This window comes from Pinus tabuliformis, chromosome 8, assembly GCF_031772625.1.
Source record: "Pinus tabuliformis cultivar Carrire ecotype Pingquan chromosome 8, CPIR1, whole genome shotgun sequence".
NCBI classification, from domain to species: domain Eukaryota; kingdom Viridiplantae; phylum Streptophyta; class Pinopsida; order Pinales; family Pinaceae; genus Pinus; species Pinus tabuliformis.
Window position 1 is genome coordinate 492,882,519 of NC_142294.1, and position 14,398 is coordinate 492,896,916.

Here is a 14,398-nt window from a genome sequence, read left to right on the forward strand (position 1 = left end):
AATATATGCAAGGAACAAAACCCTCAAGACTCCGCATCATCCACTTTCCTACCAGGTTACTCTCTTGAGTGGCAACATTGATGAAACCAAACCCGCCATCCATCCTTAGTCTTGGTTCAAACATCCCATGGAACTAATAGCAAGCCTTGATCTCCAACACACTTGGACCAAAATTAAGTTCTCAAAATATATTCCATTTGCCAAAACTGAGTCTTGCTGGGAGACTAAGAACACATATAAAATATATGAGAAGTTTGAAGAATGTGACTAGTGATAATTAGCTTCTCAAGAGATGGAAAATTCTTATAATGCTAGGTATGAAGCTTGCTCTATAACCTTTGAAAATGCCAATCCCCCCATGGAGATTGATAATAAATCAACTCCAAAGGGAATTTTGAATTATCGTGTAATGACCCAACGCTGAATATGAGACCAAGAATTAGAGATTCAATTTGGGAGTGCATCGAAACCTACTAACCAAAAGATAGTTTATGAGCATTGACTATGGCAACTAAGGCAGAGAAAAAATTATTAAGACAAGCATGGGCCCCATCGACATATGCCTTTTCTGTTCTAATTGAGAGGATAAAATCATCCACAAAGTGGTTATTAACCATTTCAAAACCACATGGGAGAAGAAAAACATGAATCTGATTAGAAATGTTTGTTGCCTGTAATAAGTATCTCAAAGCAATTGTTGTAAAGACATATAAGTATGGGGCAAAATGACATCCCTAGTGAATTGATTGATGTAAATGGATCTAAGGTGACAAAGTCTTGTTGACAAAAACAAAATCCAAGGCATTCGTGAACAAAGTGTTTACCATAGAAACACATTGGGGACAAAGCTGAGTTGAACGAACATTTCATAAATAAAAGATCAATCCATTTTCAACATCTCATAAATAAAAGACCAATCCACTTGACTATATTCTTTGTGAAAAACGATTTTCAAGAGAAGGGACTACTGCCTAGTCTTTGTAGCCCACTCCACAATTTCTCATGTAGAAACCATAACTTCAATGGAAATCTGATTCACTCACAAAGAACCACATGCTTGACCACTGAATGGATTCACAATGCAAAGGCCTTGGCCATAAGTTCATAGGTAACAATGAGTAAGGTGATAGGTCTCTAGACACACATGGAATGCGTGGTTACACTCTTCAAGACTAATTGGGCTCAACCTTGGATGAGAAACTTGGATAATCGACTAGTAGCAAAAACTTCAAAGGCCAAAGAGTAGAAATCAACATCTATAGTATGCCACATCACCTTGTAGAACTCATAAGGAAGCCCACATATGTTTGGAGATCTACAGTTTTGTATAGAAGATAATGCAAGAAAACACTATTCTCTGAATTTTATTTGTCCAACATATCCCTATCACCACCAAAGACCTTACAGGAAACCACATGGCAACATGCATCTCTAGCAATTACCAACTTATTCATTAAAGCACAAGAAGAAAATATATCTCGAAAATCGGAACTAAACATACCTTGAACCTTGGTAGGATCCTAAGCACCCTCTATGTTGTGACCTTTTGCTTGAGAAATTCAATATAAAAATTAGAAATAGTAGTTGGATAGATTAAGGAATATACAACCAAGGTTGCTCAAATATACTCCCATCTTTCATCTTTAATCGCATGAAAATAAATATTATTAAACAATTTTAAAATTATATGATTTTTATGTTTATATTATATAAATTTACATTCTAAAATATTTAACCATAACAATACTTTGTTAATAAATTTTTTTTTAAAAAAATATATAACCAAAATTTACACACCATATAATACATTACATTAACCCACCATACTCAAAATGAAATCAACATAAAACAAAATAAATGAGTAATATTGATTCACTATGCTTGAACCATAGTGAATCTATTGGAGTAATCTAGGTAATGGGCAAAATCAAACCTAACTGCTACTCTAATAAAAATCACCGCCTACATTTCCAAATATCCAAACAACACAATTCTATAAAAATCACCATTTACATTTCCAAATATCCAAACAACACAATTCTATCACATTGGAGGATTTGTACTTAGTCGAGAGCATCTCAATGGATGGTCTACCATAATTAACATCACCTGCATAGTGAATCTTGGACGTCTTGACATAATTAAGACTGCATATTTATTTGTTGAGATGGTTGAGAACCCATCGTATAAGAGTCCCTTGTAGGAGCGAGCGAGAGTATTATATCATTCAAGAGAGGATTCAAGAGCGGAGTGTAGCATCGACATAAATGGCAAGTGGAGCAGGGGCAGCAGGGGTGGTCGAATGGCACCAGAAGCCTCCAAATCCAAAGAATCCTGTTGTCTTCTTTGACGTAACGATAGGCACCATTCCAGCCGGGCGAATTAAGATGGAGCTCTTTGCCGATATTGTTCCCAAGACAGCTGAAAACTTTCGGTACGTATCGCTTGTTTAGGAGACGCTGCTACTCTTTTTGGTCTTCAGCAGAAAAGATTAACGACAGGCTATTAAATCTTTAGACTTGGACAAAAACGAATGACTAATTTATTGGAATGTTTTTGAATATCCCATTGAGGGCCAGGTAGATTTAAACACACGATAATTTGGTTTCCAAAGAATTTGGTAGAAGTTGGACAGGTTTAACTATAGCTCACTAATACTTGTCATATACTGCAGTATATAGTTGCAGATAGATTGACCATCAAGTAGTTATACACCACGCTTCATATTTTAAATGCATGCTGGCGTGACACTTAAATCTGTTATACTAATCGGTTAGAGCAGCTAAAGATTGAATTTATTGGTTTTGTCTTTTCTAAGCTTTGAAGAATGAAAGTTTCTATGGTGTAGTCAGGGACAATGTTTTTGGAAGAAACTGGCATAGCCGCAGCAAACCTTTGTAGGTGGGTTACTTAATGGGGTCTTAGTTAGTTGGTAAAGCAAGGGTGTTTTATACCTCCATCAGGTTCACATCCCCCAGAGACACGTTTCCTCCCTTGTGGGCTGTTCCACGCAGTTGGGGTCAGGTGCAAGTCCTAGAGGAATTTGGCAGAAAGACACTTCCACCCACTGCTTCTTAGCCAAACGGATTTTTCAAGAATATTGTAACCTGGCTACATTCTTTTCTAACACTCCCAGAAAGGCAAAGGGCACGCTTGCCGTATAGTGATAATCAGAGTCATCTTTCAATGAAAAAACCCTTTTTAGGTTGAAAAAAATATGGGATTAGGGTATGTGATCGTTTTTGTATAGTCTGTTGTTTGAGTGAATAAATTGCTATCCAAATACTTAATGATATATTAGGTGTACCAGGCAGACTGTCTGGAAAGCACTTGTTCAGTTAGGCTTAGGTGGAATCTGTTGAGTCTAATGATCCTAGCTCTTGAATTCCAGTATTGTACAGTATATTAGAGCACTTATTATAATGATCAGCTGATGAATGAAATCATCGCTCTATTTCACTAGGCACAGAATCTCAGAGGTTGCCTAGCATGGTTAACAGTTCCACTCTCCAAGGATTAGGATTGGTCATTCTGGATATGTTTTTTTTTTGCAATTCCAATGCACCAGAAAGAAATGTGCAAACAGAGCAATGAAGAGCCCAAAAGAAGACATGGAACTAAATAATTCTAGTAGCCTTTAAGTAGGACTTGGGGGCATGCTAGCATGTGAAATGCAATCTAATAATTTAGTTTGTTTCTTTCGTTTCCAAGTTTGTTTGCAATGCGTGCTTACATCTGAAACGCAGAGAAGTGAGGAACACGGAAGCAAACATGAACTCACACATACGCAAGAGAGACAAGTGTCCGTGGCCTGCCTAACCATACACTATTAAGATGTATATGCATATAGAAAAGTACATAAGAACCAAGTTGGTATGTGCAAGACTAGCACAAGTGCCATGCATAGCTTGCACATTTGGTTTCCTAAAGAAAATCTAACTCATCCAAAGAAGGAAAATTTGGATGAGAAATAAAAGAAGAAAAGCTAAAAACTATTTAGTATTCACAATATCTGCTTTACGTCTGTAGAACTATGCAAACTTTGACTTTGTCTAATGAAGTCTCATCTTTTCCTCCCTACTAAAAGGAAATTGTCTTCTATATTTCCTCATGGTACACCTTTTCTAATGAAGGATGTAATAGTAGGCCGGAGTTGTGTAGTTGGCTTCACAGTATATACGATAGACCCTGGTATTTGCGTATATTAGAATTGAGATAAATTCTTCTAAATGTAAAGTGTGTTAACTAGGGTTGGAACAATTTCTGGCACTGAAGATGTTTGAAGTAGAAAACTATTGAATTTACTCCTTGCTGAACAACCAAACCTACAATAGTTAGTTGAGACACTTTTGTTGGAAATACAGAGAGGGGGTGAAGCACAGATCTTTATGTAAGAAACATTTATACAATTTTTCTTTGTAAATATTTTGTAAACTTCTTCGTACAAAGTAAGCACCAACTTACAACTTTTGTAGGCACCAACCTACAGGAGATTTTAGTCCCCTAGCTGAGCACCAACTCCGCAAATTTGTAGGCACCAACCTACAAAAGATTTCAATCCCCTAGTTGAGCACCAACACAACAAATTTGTAGGCACCAACCTACTTCAAGACATTTCACAATTTTTCCTTGTTCACACAACTTGCCTTTCTTTAGTAGGGTTGTCACCCAACCATGCCACCTTTAGGTTTGCACGATCAATCTTGAGCACAACCACTTGTCTTGCAGCTTGCTCCTCTGTCTTGTCCTAGTCCTTGGCTCTGTCGTCAGTGTAGAAAATCCTATAGATTCACAAGTTCATGCAATGTACTAAAGCAAAAGACAAGAATCTACTACTTTCAACTAGCGGAAGCCAATAGATCGATGAAAAAAATAATCGACAAGAGGAAGATAATCAAAGACACATAACACAATATTTATCTGGGGAAAGCCACAACTCAAAACCCCGCTATCTGTATTGCATATATCAGAAATCCAAGATGATAATACAATGTTTGTTCTCACAAGAACAATCCCAGCACTCAGTGTAATCAATCCTCAGCTCACAAGCAAGCTCTTGGCCAACACTTAGCCAATTCTGCAACTCTCCAAGCCCCTATTTCCTTGCGCAATTCCTATGGCTGAATAACCCATATTAATGGGAATCCAGTGCATCCAAAACTGCGCAATCCACACTAGGTTCAGTTCATGATTGCATGCATGATCTATACAACTCAGTAAATCATACAACTGATAGTACACTGTCCCTGCACTCTAGTCTCAATTGGTTCTTTCTCATAATCGATATGCATGAGTTTCTGATGAGGGAGTCTTCAGTTAACTGGAGTAGCACTAGTGGATGCATTAGTGCACCACCTGACTGTTAACTCTCTATTAGTTCCACAAACAGTTTGGAACTAATTTAAGTGAACTTAACTCAGTAAACTGAGTTATCTAATTACAACTCACAATTAAACTCATACTGGACTCCTAAAATATAGGGAGAACATTACATGACTTCAGAAAGACTTCCAACTTGAAATTCCTAAGCTAATTAAGTTAATTAAACTTGATTAACTATTTACAAGTTGCTATGAGAATAGAATTCAATTTTAATTCTCAGTTTAATTCAAGGACAAATCAAACTGGAATTTCTTGTTGCCATTTCTTAACAGTCAGTGTTTCCTTAGCTTTTCTTGTTGTTCTTGACCTGTTGTTCTTGGCCTATTTCAGCACTAGTCCTCTCTAGACTCCTCTTGATTCAATTTTCTGTTCCTTAGTCTGCTCACCCATCAGTCCTAAACTTGATCTGCTGTCAACACACTGTTTATACCCTACCCACAAGCATTCTTCAAATCTTGCATCTTGAGGTGTCACAGGTTCTCACAACTGAACCATCCTTTTATGGCTTTCTTAGCCCCTTAATGCCTTGTAGCCTGTGCACAATCAAGGGCTTACTCCTAGCTGTAGGCTAGCTCTATTCACTGTGCTTGGCCCTACTCTTCCTGGTCCTCAAACACCTTTGCTGTCTAGGGATATCTCAGCCTCAACACTAACTCATATGTGCATAAAAATGTTGTTTGATTAAGGAGAATTTGGTTTTCCTCAATAATTCGGGTATGTAATAGGACTCAACTCCATCATGAAATTCGGGCTTGCAACCAAGCCTGCGGCCAACTCCAAAAGCACAGATTTGGGTCTGCACTTTAGGCTGTTTTCAGGCCTGTAACAGGGCTTGATTTCGAGCCTTTTACTAGGTCCGATTTTTGTCTAGATCAGGCCTGATATTTGCTCAGATAGGGCTTACTAGCCAACCCTTTAATGGGCTTAGCCTACCCCAAAACAGGGAAACAAAACCCAACACTATGACCTGTTGCCTCCAAAACCAACACAGAATTCGGGCTGTCACAGAGTAACACCATAAAGAATAACAATAGAAACTACCTCAGCTGAGCTTGGCCTCCTTTTCTTCCTCAACTCAACCCTGTACTCATTTCAGACTTTATTCCTTACTCAGAACACCAAATTACTTGCCCAAATGAACGACATGAGTGGCATATTTATACTACTGGGGGGTCTGAGGGTTGACTTGTCCATTGGCTGGGCTGACTTGTGCAACTGGTAGAATGTATAATGAATATTCAAAAAAATCATTTCTCCTCAATCGCGAGGAGTTAGAAGGCGTGCCATATATTGTTGGAAAGGTCTTGAAATATACAATTTGACTATGTATTTTTCTCTTTCATTTGGACAACAACAACCATTTTCACCAACTTTTGCAAAAGAATTCTGCCCATGTGCTTGGGTTGAAGCAAACCTTGAACTAGATGAACTGCAAAATTAGTGTTGGACAATGAGGGGTGTAGACCTATCTACTTGATAGAGGTGTGTCCAAGCAAGAAGTTGAGTGAATCCTTGTTTGAAGCAAGATAAGATAAATTAAGACCTGAAAGATTGTTTAGCTACTAGTATAGTAAATACTCCTACTAATGCTAGTGTGCAACTTGATCGTGAGAAAGTCCTGTGAGGTGTTTTGAAAACTATCAAAAGAGGAGAAGATTGGAAGAGCAACCTTGAATGGGGGAAAGGAGAGATGACCATTGAAGGCAAACAAACATGAGAGGATAGTGTGGAGATGACTTTTCAATGGTTCCCCAACATCAAAGGTTTGTCGTATAGTAGCGTTGTAGGAGTTGGATGTTTCTCAATTGTTTTAGCAGCTTGGGAATTTTGCAATGAAATACATTCTTGGGAGACTATAGGCATAGGAATAAGCTACAATTGAGGTTTCCATTAGTCATGAGGTTCCTCATGCTGACTTTGATTTGTAGTATTGTTAATTTTTGGAGGCGGATGGTCAGTCAAGATAAATTTTAGAATAGGACGTTGAGCATGGATAGATGTGAGGGGACTGATGATTGCAAAACATGTCCACGACGCTTACAAAGTTGGAATCTCTTGGCTGTAAACCTGTTGTTGTTTGTCCCAACAATCAGTGGAATTGTGACTTCATATCTACCGTAAGCTTTGCTTAAAGCTTGTTCTGTTGCTATTGTTGGTGTCAAATCTCTTTAAGCAAGAGATGAACTAAAAGTGGAGCTTGAACATTGTGAAACCATGGAAGCAGGATTAAAAACAATAGTCCACTAGACCAACAGAAAATAACCCTCTAGCCAACGTGAAATATTGGCAAAAACTGTGAATTATAGGTGTGAACTCCACTTTCAGCTCAATATTTGAGTTTACCTAGCTTTGTTTCCTGTGTACTTTCTTAACAATTCTAGTTTTTAAGATATGCACGAGATTCTTTAAATCCTTGGCGAGGTGAAAATTTTATAGCTTGCCTTCACTTCAATGAGTGATTTCATACCTTGATAGAAGGTTGCAGGAAAGACTTGGAACACAAAATACATCCTCAAAGTGGCCATCATCTAGTTTAATTGTTCTAGACCCTACAACACTTAAGAGATCTATCATCACTAGCAAATACTTGTTTGGTGTTCCATTAATTGAGTAGGTAATATGGCTTTATCCTTAGCCATGTGATAAAATGCTATACGATAATGTTTTCGAGAAATTAATTGTTCAAGAGATGAAGTAGCCTATCGATCCCTATAATGATAAAGGGGAAAACCCCAAAACACCCAATGTCTAGACAAGTTTTGGGGCAGCTGGGCAAAGAAACCCAAAATTGGGGTTTGGAGTAAAATTTACTCAATCAATTAAGAAGAAGAGACCCCTCTAGGAAATCTATAAATATATGAGGGTTGATTTCATTTGATTATCATTGAATTGGATCATTTCATCTCTGTTTGTCTTTGATCTTGAGGCTTTGAGGGTTTTAAGACCCCTTTTTTCCTATCAATTTCAGTGGTTAAAGATTCCATGCTAGTTGATAAAATTATTTTCTCTTTATTTTTCTATTTTCTACTTGTTTTGGCACAAGATTCTCTAGTCTGAGGAGGTTCATCAAGACATGCAAATTCTTCCTAAAGTGCATTTGTGAACATTTTTGGGCTATGCGAGCTGATGCGAAGAAAAAACAAATTATGAACAAACTAAAATTAGGGCATTCGGATTTGCTCTACATTTTCTTGAAGAAAACCGAGTATTCTAGATTAAGCAAGACAAACCAAAACTATTGAAGCACTGTTGTAACAAGCCAGGGCTCCTGTAGTGACATTGCTGGTGATTTGAGGTGGAGTGAGTCTCCCTGTGTTTATCTTCGTGGAGTTTGGTGATAGATCGAATCATATGCTGTAATAAATAATTGGTTTCTAGGGCTGTCACCACAAAACTGATGTTTTGGATCTTGTAATAGAAGAGAGTCCGTAGAGTGTTAAAGGTATAGGGAAGTAGAGATCCAGTGCAAATTCGAGTCGGGTTATCTAGTTTGACTCGCATAAGCTAACCAGTGGCAACTTTTGGATTAGTTTCATATTATTGTAATTGCTCACCAGGGCAACGACTATTGTCGAGTGAGTGAAGAAGGAGAAACATCATCCAAGGGTGCCCATCCGTGAGCCAGGTCCATAAGGGATCATGCTGTTTCCAAGAATCTCTCGGAGGTGTGAAACGATATTGGATCGAAGGGTTTTTTTGGTGAATCTCTGTCCCAATTGTGATGACAATTTTTATAAATAATTACCATGGATGTCGCAAAATCTGTTGTCGCAGAAGTTACAATACTCTCTAAATCGAAGTGCTAGTTGCAGTGCAATAGAAGGCATATCCTACAGTGCCCAAACACGTGAACATCGTCATACCCAGGTATTTATAGGCCTGAAATCAGGTCAGCGTGAGGATATCCCCAGGCGTAAATTCTAAGCATATGTAACAAAACAATAACATGTAGTGGAATCTTAGTCTAGTACTGAGTTATATTTAGAGGATTGGATTACGAGATTTTTGTGTTGCATTTAGAATATACTGGTGGATTTGGAATTGTCTGTGAGCAGTCAGCCCAAATACTACGTGGTCCATTGTAAAGTCATGATATTTTTGAGACAAGTTTTTGGCAATAATCACATCAAAATTCATTTGTCGACGCGTTTCAAACCAACAAGTGTGGTTCATTGTCACCGAAAACTTGTCCCAAAGTTGATATGGATCACAGAAGCCTTAATTCAATAAAGTCATGATATGGTTAACAATATAGAACAATATCATTAGTTGTTTCTACTGTTTGTCGGATGCCCAACTTATTGACAATTGTATTATTATAATTGTGCATCACATAAACTGTTGCTTTTCGTTATATGAATGCATGGACATATTTCATGATTGAGTTATTAAAAAGAAAAATAAAACCCTGGCCAAAATAGTAATCCTAAGGGAAAAATCACCCTAGGACATTACATATAGAATCAATAAGCCACACATTAGAAGAAGTAAATGTTACATTAAACGAAAGCTAGAAGTAGAAAGAACATGCACTCGAGAAGAAGAGTTGGAAGGAGGAGGATCAAGACTGATGTTGTTTTTCTTCATTGTTGCTTCTCGCCTGGTTGATGGGGATAAGCTCAAAATAGGCTACTTGTATGAGGCTATAAATAGGGCCAAAGAAGGCATCCAATCTTATTATGTGGGCAAGGATGCCCTCAAATATGAAAAATACATAATGATTTGTGATTTGATTCGTAGTTGATGGGTAAAGATGCTCCATCTGTCTATTCATGCAACATCACTTTTCCTCAACCTTGCCTGTGCTTATTCATGTAAACTTGATTTTTATGGGGAGGTTATGGAAGTCTTCCTTACATGTCTACAAAGGATGGTACCTAATGTATATGTTTCTAGAACAATTAAATGCGAGATGGAGATATGTTGGGATGATAGTAGACTATTTGGTTTTGCCAATGCTATTTGAGAAAGGAGTATTTTTGATGCCACATAAGCCATTAGAATTTAGAATTTTAATTACGTGTTTTATTTGAAAGTTGAATTATATATATATATTTTTTATTTCCTTTTTTCCACTGTAATGAAATATAATTTAAGCCGATTTTTTCTTATTTGTTGTCGATGTTTGGTGGTGAAATTTGTAAGTTTTAGATCTGCAATGTATACATAGATTCTTAATAAACCAAAAAGTGAAATGATGGTAATATGTTAAGTTTAGGTATGTTCTATGCTTAGAGCAATCTATTTAAATTTTCATAGTTAGCTCAATATCTTTTCCAGATTAGCAATCACATCAGCATTGAAGTAAACTGCAGATAGAACATAAATATAAATCGTAGAAGACAAGCCAAGACAAGAGGACACAAGATGTGGCGCTAGCCAGGGACAAACCCCAATTTGGGGAAACCCTTGATCAATTCTTCTTATATGTTCTTCAATAGTTCAACACAGAGAGAGAGAGAGATAGTACATTTACAACAGAAGTCAACACTTTGACTTATCTAGATAGCTCATCTCTAAGAAGATGATCCCTGAGATCAGTGGAAGACAAGCCGCTTCAATTGATTCTCCAAGGTGACTCCTTCACCTATCAGAGTGATGCATCTCATCATCATGCTGCACCTCATCGTGCTGCACCATGCTGCACATGCTTGCTGTCCCATTGTCCCACTGCTGCACAATGTCATGGCTGTCCCGTTGTGCCACTGCTGCACTATGTCATGGCTGTCCCATTGTGCCACTGCTATACCATAACAACACCATGAATTTGCTGCACTAAATATCATGCTGCTGTCCCAATGTGTTATACTAGCAGCACTATGAACTTGCTATATCATACTGCTGTACCTCACCATTGTGCTGCCCCTCATTATGCTATGATACACTTCATCGCTGTACCCATCATGCTGCAACATCCATCAACATGCTGCTGCAATATATCTGCTGCTTCCAACATCATGCTGCTTCAATGTATCATCACTGTTTTCTCTCATAGAATTTACTGTTCATAACTTTCATCAAGTTCACACCCTTTTCTCCATCCAAGTGACTGTACTATTATCAACATAGTCCTAACATATGCTGCCTTGCTGGACAGACTTTAATGTATACCCTTCAGCACTCTTCTTCATGTCATACAAGCCGCTTTCAGACCTTCCTTCATGGCTGTGACTGGGGCATGCTTGAATAGTCTTCCTTTATATCACCTGGAGGACTGCGGTTAGGGCAGCATAGAGCTTCTCCATAGGGCTGCGTATAGGGCAGCGTAGGGCTCTCCATAGAGCTGCGTATAGGGCAGCGTAGGGCTCTCCATAGAGCTGTGTATAGGGCAGCGTAGGGCTTCCCATAGAGCTGCGTATAGGGCAGTGTAGGGCTTCTCTTTTAGACCAGCAATTAGATCTCTCCTTGCTGCGTTATGTAGGCTTCCTTCACTGCGTTAAAATCTCCTCCATGATAGCGTTAGGATCTAGGGCATCCTCTAGGGCAGCATATCCTCTTTAGATCTCTCCTCCCACCAAAACCCAAAGACAAGTGGAGAGGAAGAGATCACCAAGAGGATGTGTGTCCAAATGACTTTCAAGGCACCTCTATTTATACTAAAACGTTGAGCACAAGTGGGGTTTATTTGGTTGCTGGCCGACCTTGACGAATTGTCCCATAACACAAATAAATTCATATCTCCATGAATACTTATCGGGATCGGATGATCTTTAGATCAATCCTACACTTCTCGATGAGAGGGATCCAAGAAAAATATCAGCGGCCATTAATAAGATGACCCACATGGAGTTTGGCCCTAGTTTCCAATTTTAACATAATCACATATTACACAGAGATGTACCTTGGAAATCCAAAGTGGGAAAATGAGCAAACATTTTAGAGCCGCACCTCTAATATTTTTATCATCAATCAACTTCGTTGTTTACAATACAATATAAATGGTCTCGTGGCATCCAAAACCCCTAATTCATTAACCCGAATTAAATTACAACCTTAATTCCTTAATTAGAATTAGAAAACCATGGGTTGAACCACCATGTGCCACAGAACTGCCAAATGCAAAAACCATGTGTTGAAAACCACCAAAAGTTGATGCAAAAATATAGTTGTGCTCATGGAGCTAGTAATGTAAAGAATATAACACATACTCAACAAAATTATTGTGTAAAAGTGCTATTTTATGGAAATTTGTTATTTGGGCCCTTAGCCAAACCTGTAGTGCTTCAAGATGCAAGAGGAATTGGAGTGTGTCTGGAAAAATACGCTCAAAGAAGCACAACCGGTTAGAACTTCAACTAAGCAATTGCAATTATTATAATTTTTGACCGTCAGGACTCATTGAATTTATTATGACCCTATTATAGGTTCAATTTCCAATATCCTAATGATTTGATAATGTCCACTACTATCTGTGGGTGAGGCAGTTGGAGAAAATACTAGGTGTGGATACCATTTCCTTAGACAATATTAACATATTATCTGAGTGGAGGGTGGAGTACAAGGCACCTATTATGGAGGAGGCACTTGAATGGTTACAAGAGGAAGAGTAGAAATAGGCATAGGGGGCATGGTAGGAATAGCAAGCATGGGGGAAAATTAGCAGTTCGATAGCATGAAGGGTGATGTGGCAACAACAACACCACCTTCTACATGGATTGATACATCTACACCCACTAATCGACATTAGATAGATGACGAAATACCTTTTAGCAGTAAGTAAGCCATGATCTTTTCCTGTAAAAGGGGGAGAGGGAATTGATACTAAATTATTAAATTTATCATTGCAGATGGTTCATGATGATGGGATACATTTATATATTTGATGTCATGTTGTATTGGTTTCTCATTTATGAGTCCTTGATTGGACAACTATCAAGGTTCATAACTCAGTATCAACTTTGGTTTATGATTTTTTATTTGGCATCCACCACATCATATATCTCAGTGCTTTTCCATATTTATGTACTAAGGTGTGTATATTATCTTGTTTTTGGTTTATGTGTTCAACATATTGACTTTATTTTGTATTTTTTAATGCTTGCCATGGTTTGCTGATGATGTCAATGAGTTCTATTATGGACCCTTAGTGATTTTTTGCTAATGGAAATTTCTTCAACAATGGTCTCAACATCCCAAAGATGGCACAACTGGCAGATCTTGTTTGATTGGGCAAGCTGGTGTTTTGCTTCTACACAAAGTCTGTGCAAGCCTACACTGAATTGGCCTAGAGAAATAAACTTAACTAAGCAGGGGAATTGCTGCAGCAATAAGATAAAGTTAAAATGTTGGAAGAAAAGAGAAGATGAGGACCAAACTACTCATGTTACTAATATTCAAGCCTAAGAACATATTACAAATGCAATGGGGAATAAAACCCCCAAAACCAACTCCACAATAAAATTTGCTTGTTTTATAAGTCTTTGCTTCCTTCATTTAATCGCTGTTAAACCTAGCACCAGTAAATTATTAACCTAGCAAAAGCGAGATTTGTTGAATAACTTACACAACCATATTCAACGAAAGCAAAAATAAGATAACTGATCTCATAAAATGACACAAACAAAATTTTCCCAATCAAATTAGTTCATCATTAACAATGATTGAGAACCTACTTGGGCTCTCGTCTTGGGATAATGGCCCAATTGAGAAAATACAAAATACGAAATAAACCTGGATTTGATTGAGCATATCTGTCCTATACTGGGGCTTGATCTTCTCTGTAGATCTATCTCTCTAGCCTCTCTACACACTCTTGGACCCAACAAACTGCTTAGTGAGATGCCTCTCTCAATCTTGTGCTGTTGTAGTGTGTCTTTTTCCTTTCCTCAACTTTGCTTTTATAACTCTACATTGAGCTAAATTCCTACCCTAACCCTAATCTCAAAGTGATTAACGATCAAGATTAGATCTCGCCTCACTTGAGATCAACGACTAAGATTAGAACATAATTACTAAGGTAAATTATTTACTTTTCCTAAGTTTCTTTTAGCTCAGTAAGCCCACATAATAATGTGTT

General features: G+C 37.8%; 1 protein-coding gene across 2 annotated transcripts in view; it reads left to right on the top strand.

Annotated features, from left to right (window-relative positions):
• Window positions 1-2,099: 2,099 nt before the first annotated feature.
• LOC149236232 (Cyclophilin-like peptidyl-prolyl cis-trans isomerase family protein) overlaps window positions 2,100-14,398 on the top strand; it is a 200,194-nt gene continuing 187,895 nt past the window's right edge. Inside the window, exon 1 of one of the 2 annotated variants that reach the window (XM_089372338.1) lies at window positions 2,100-2,434. In XM_089372338.1, coding sequence (XP_089228464.1) covers window positions 2,268-2,434 — 167 coding nt within the window. In that variant the 5' untranslated portion in view covers window positions 2,100-2,267. The remainder of the gene's footprint in view (window positions 2,435-14,398) is intronic. The other variant, XM_089372337.1, reaches the window with a different exon arrangement.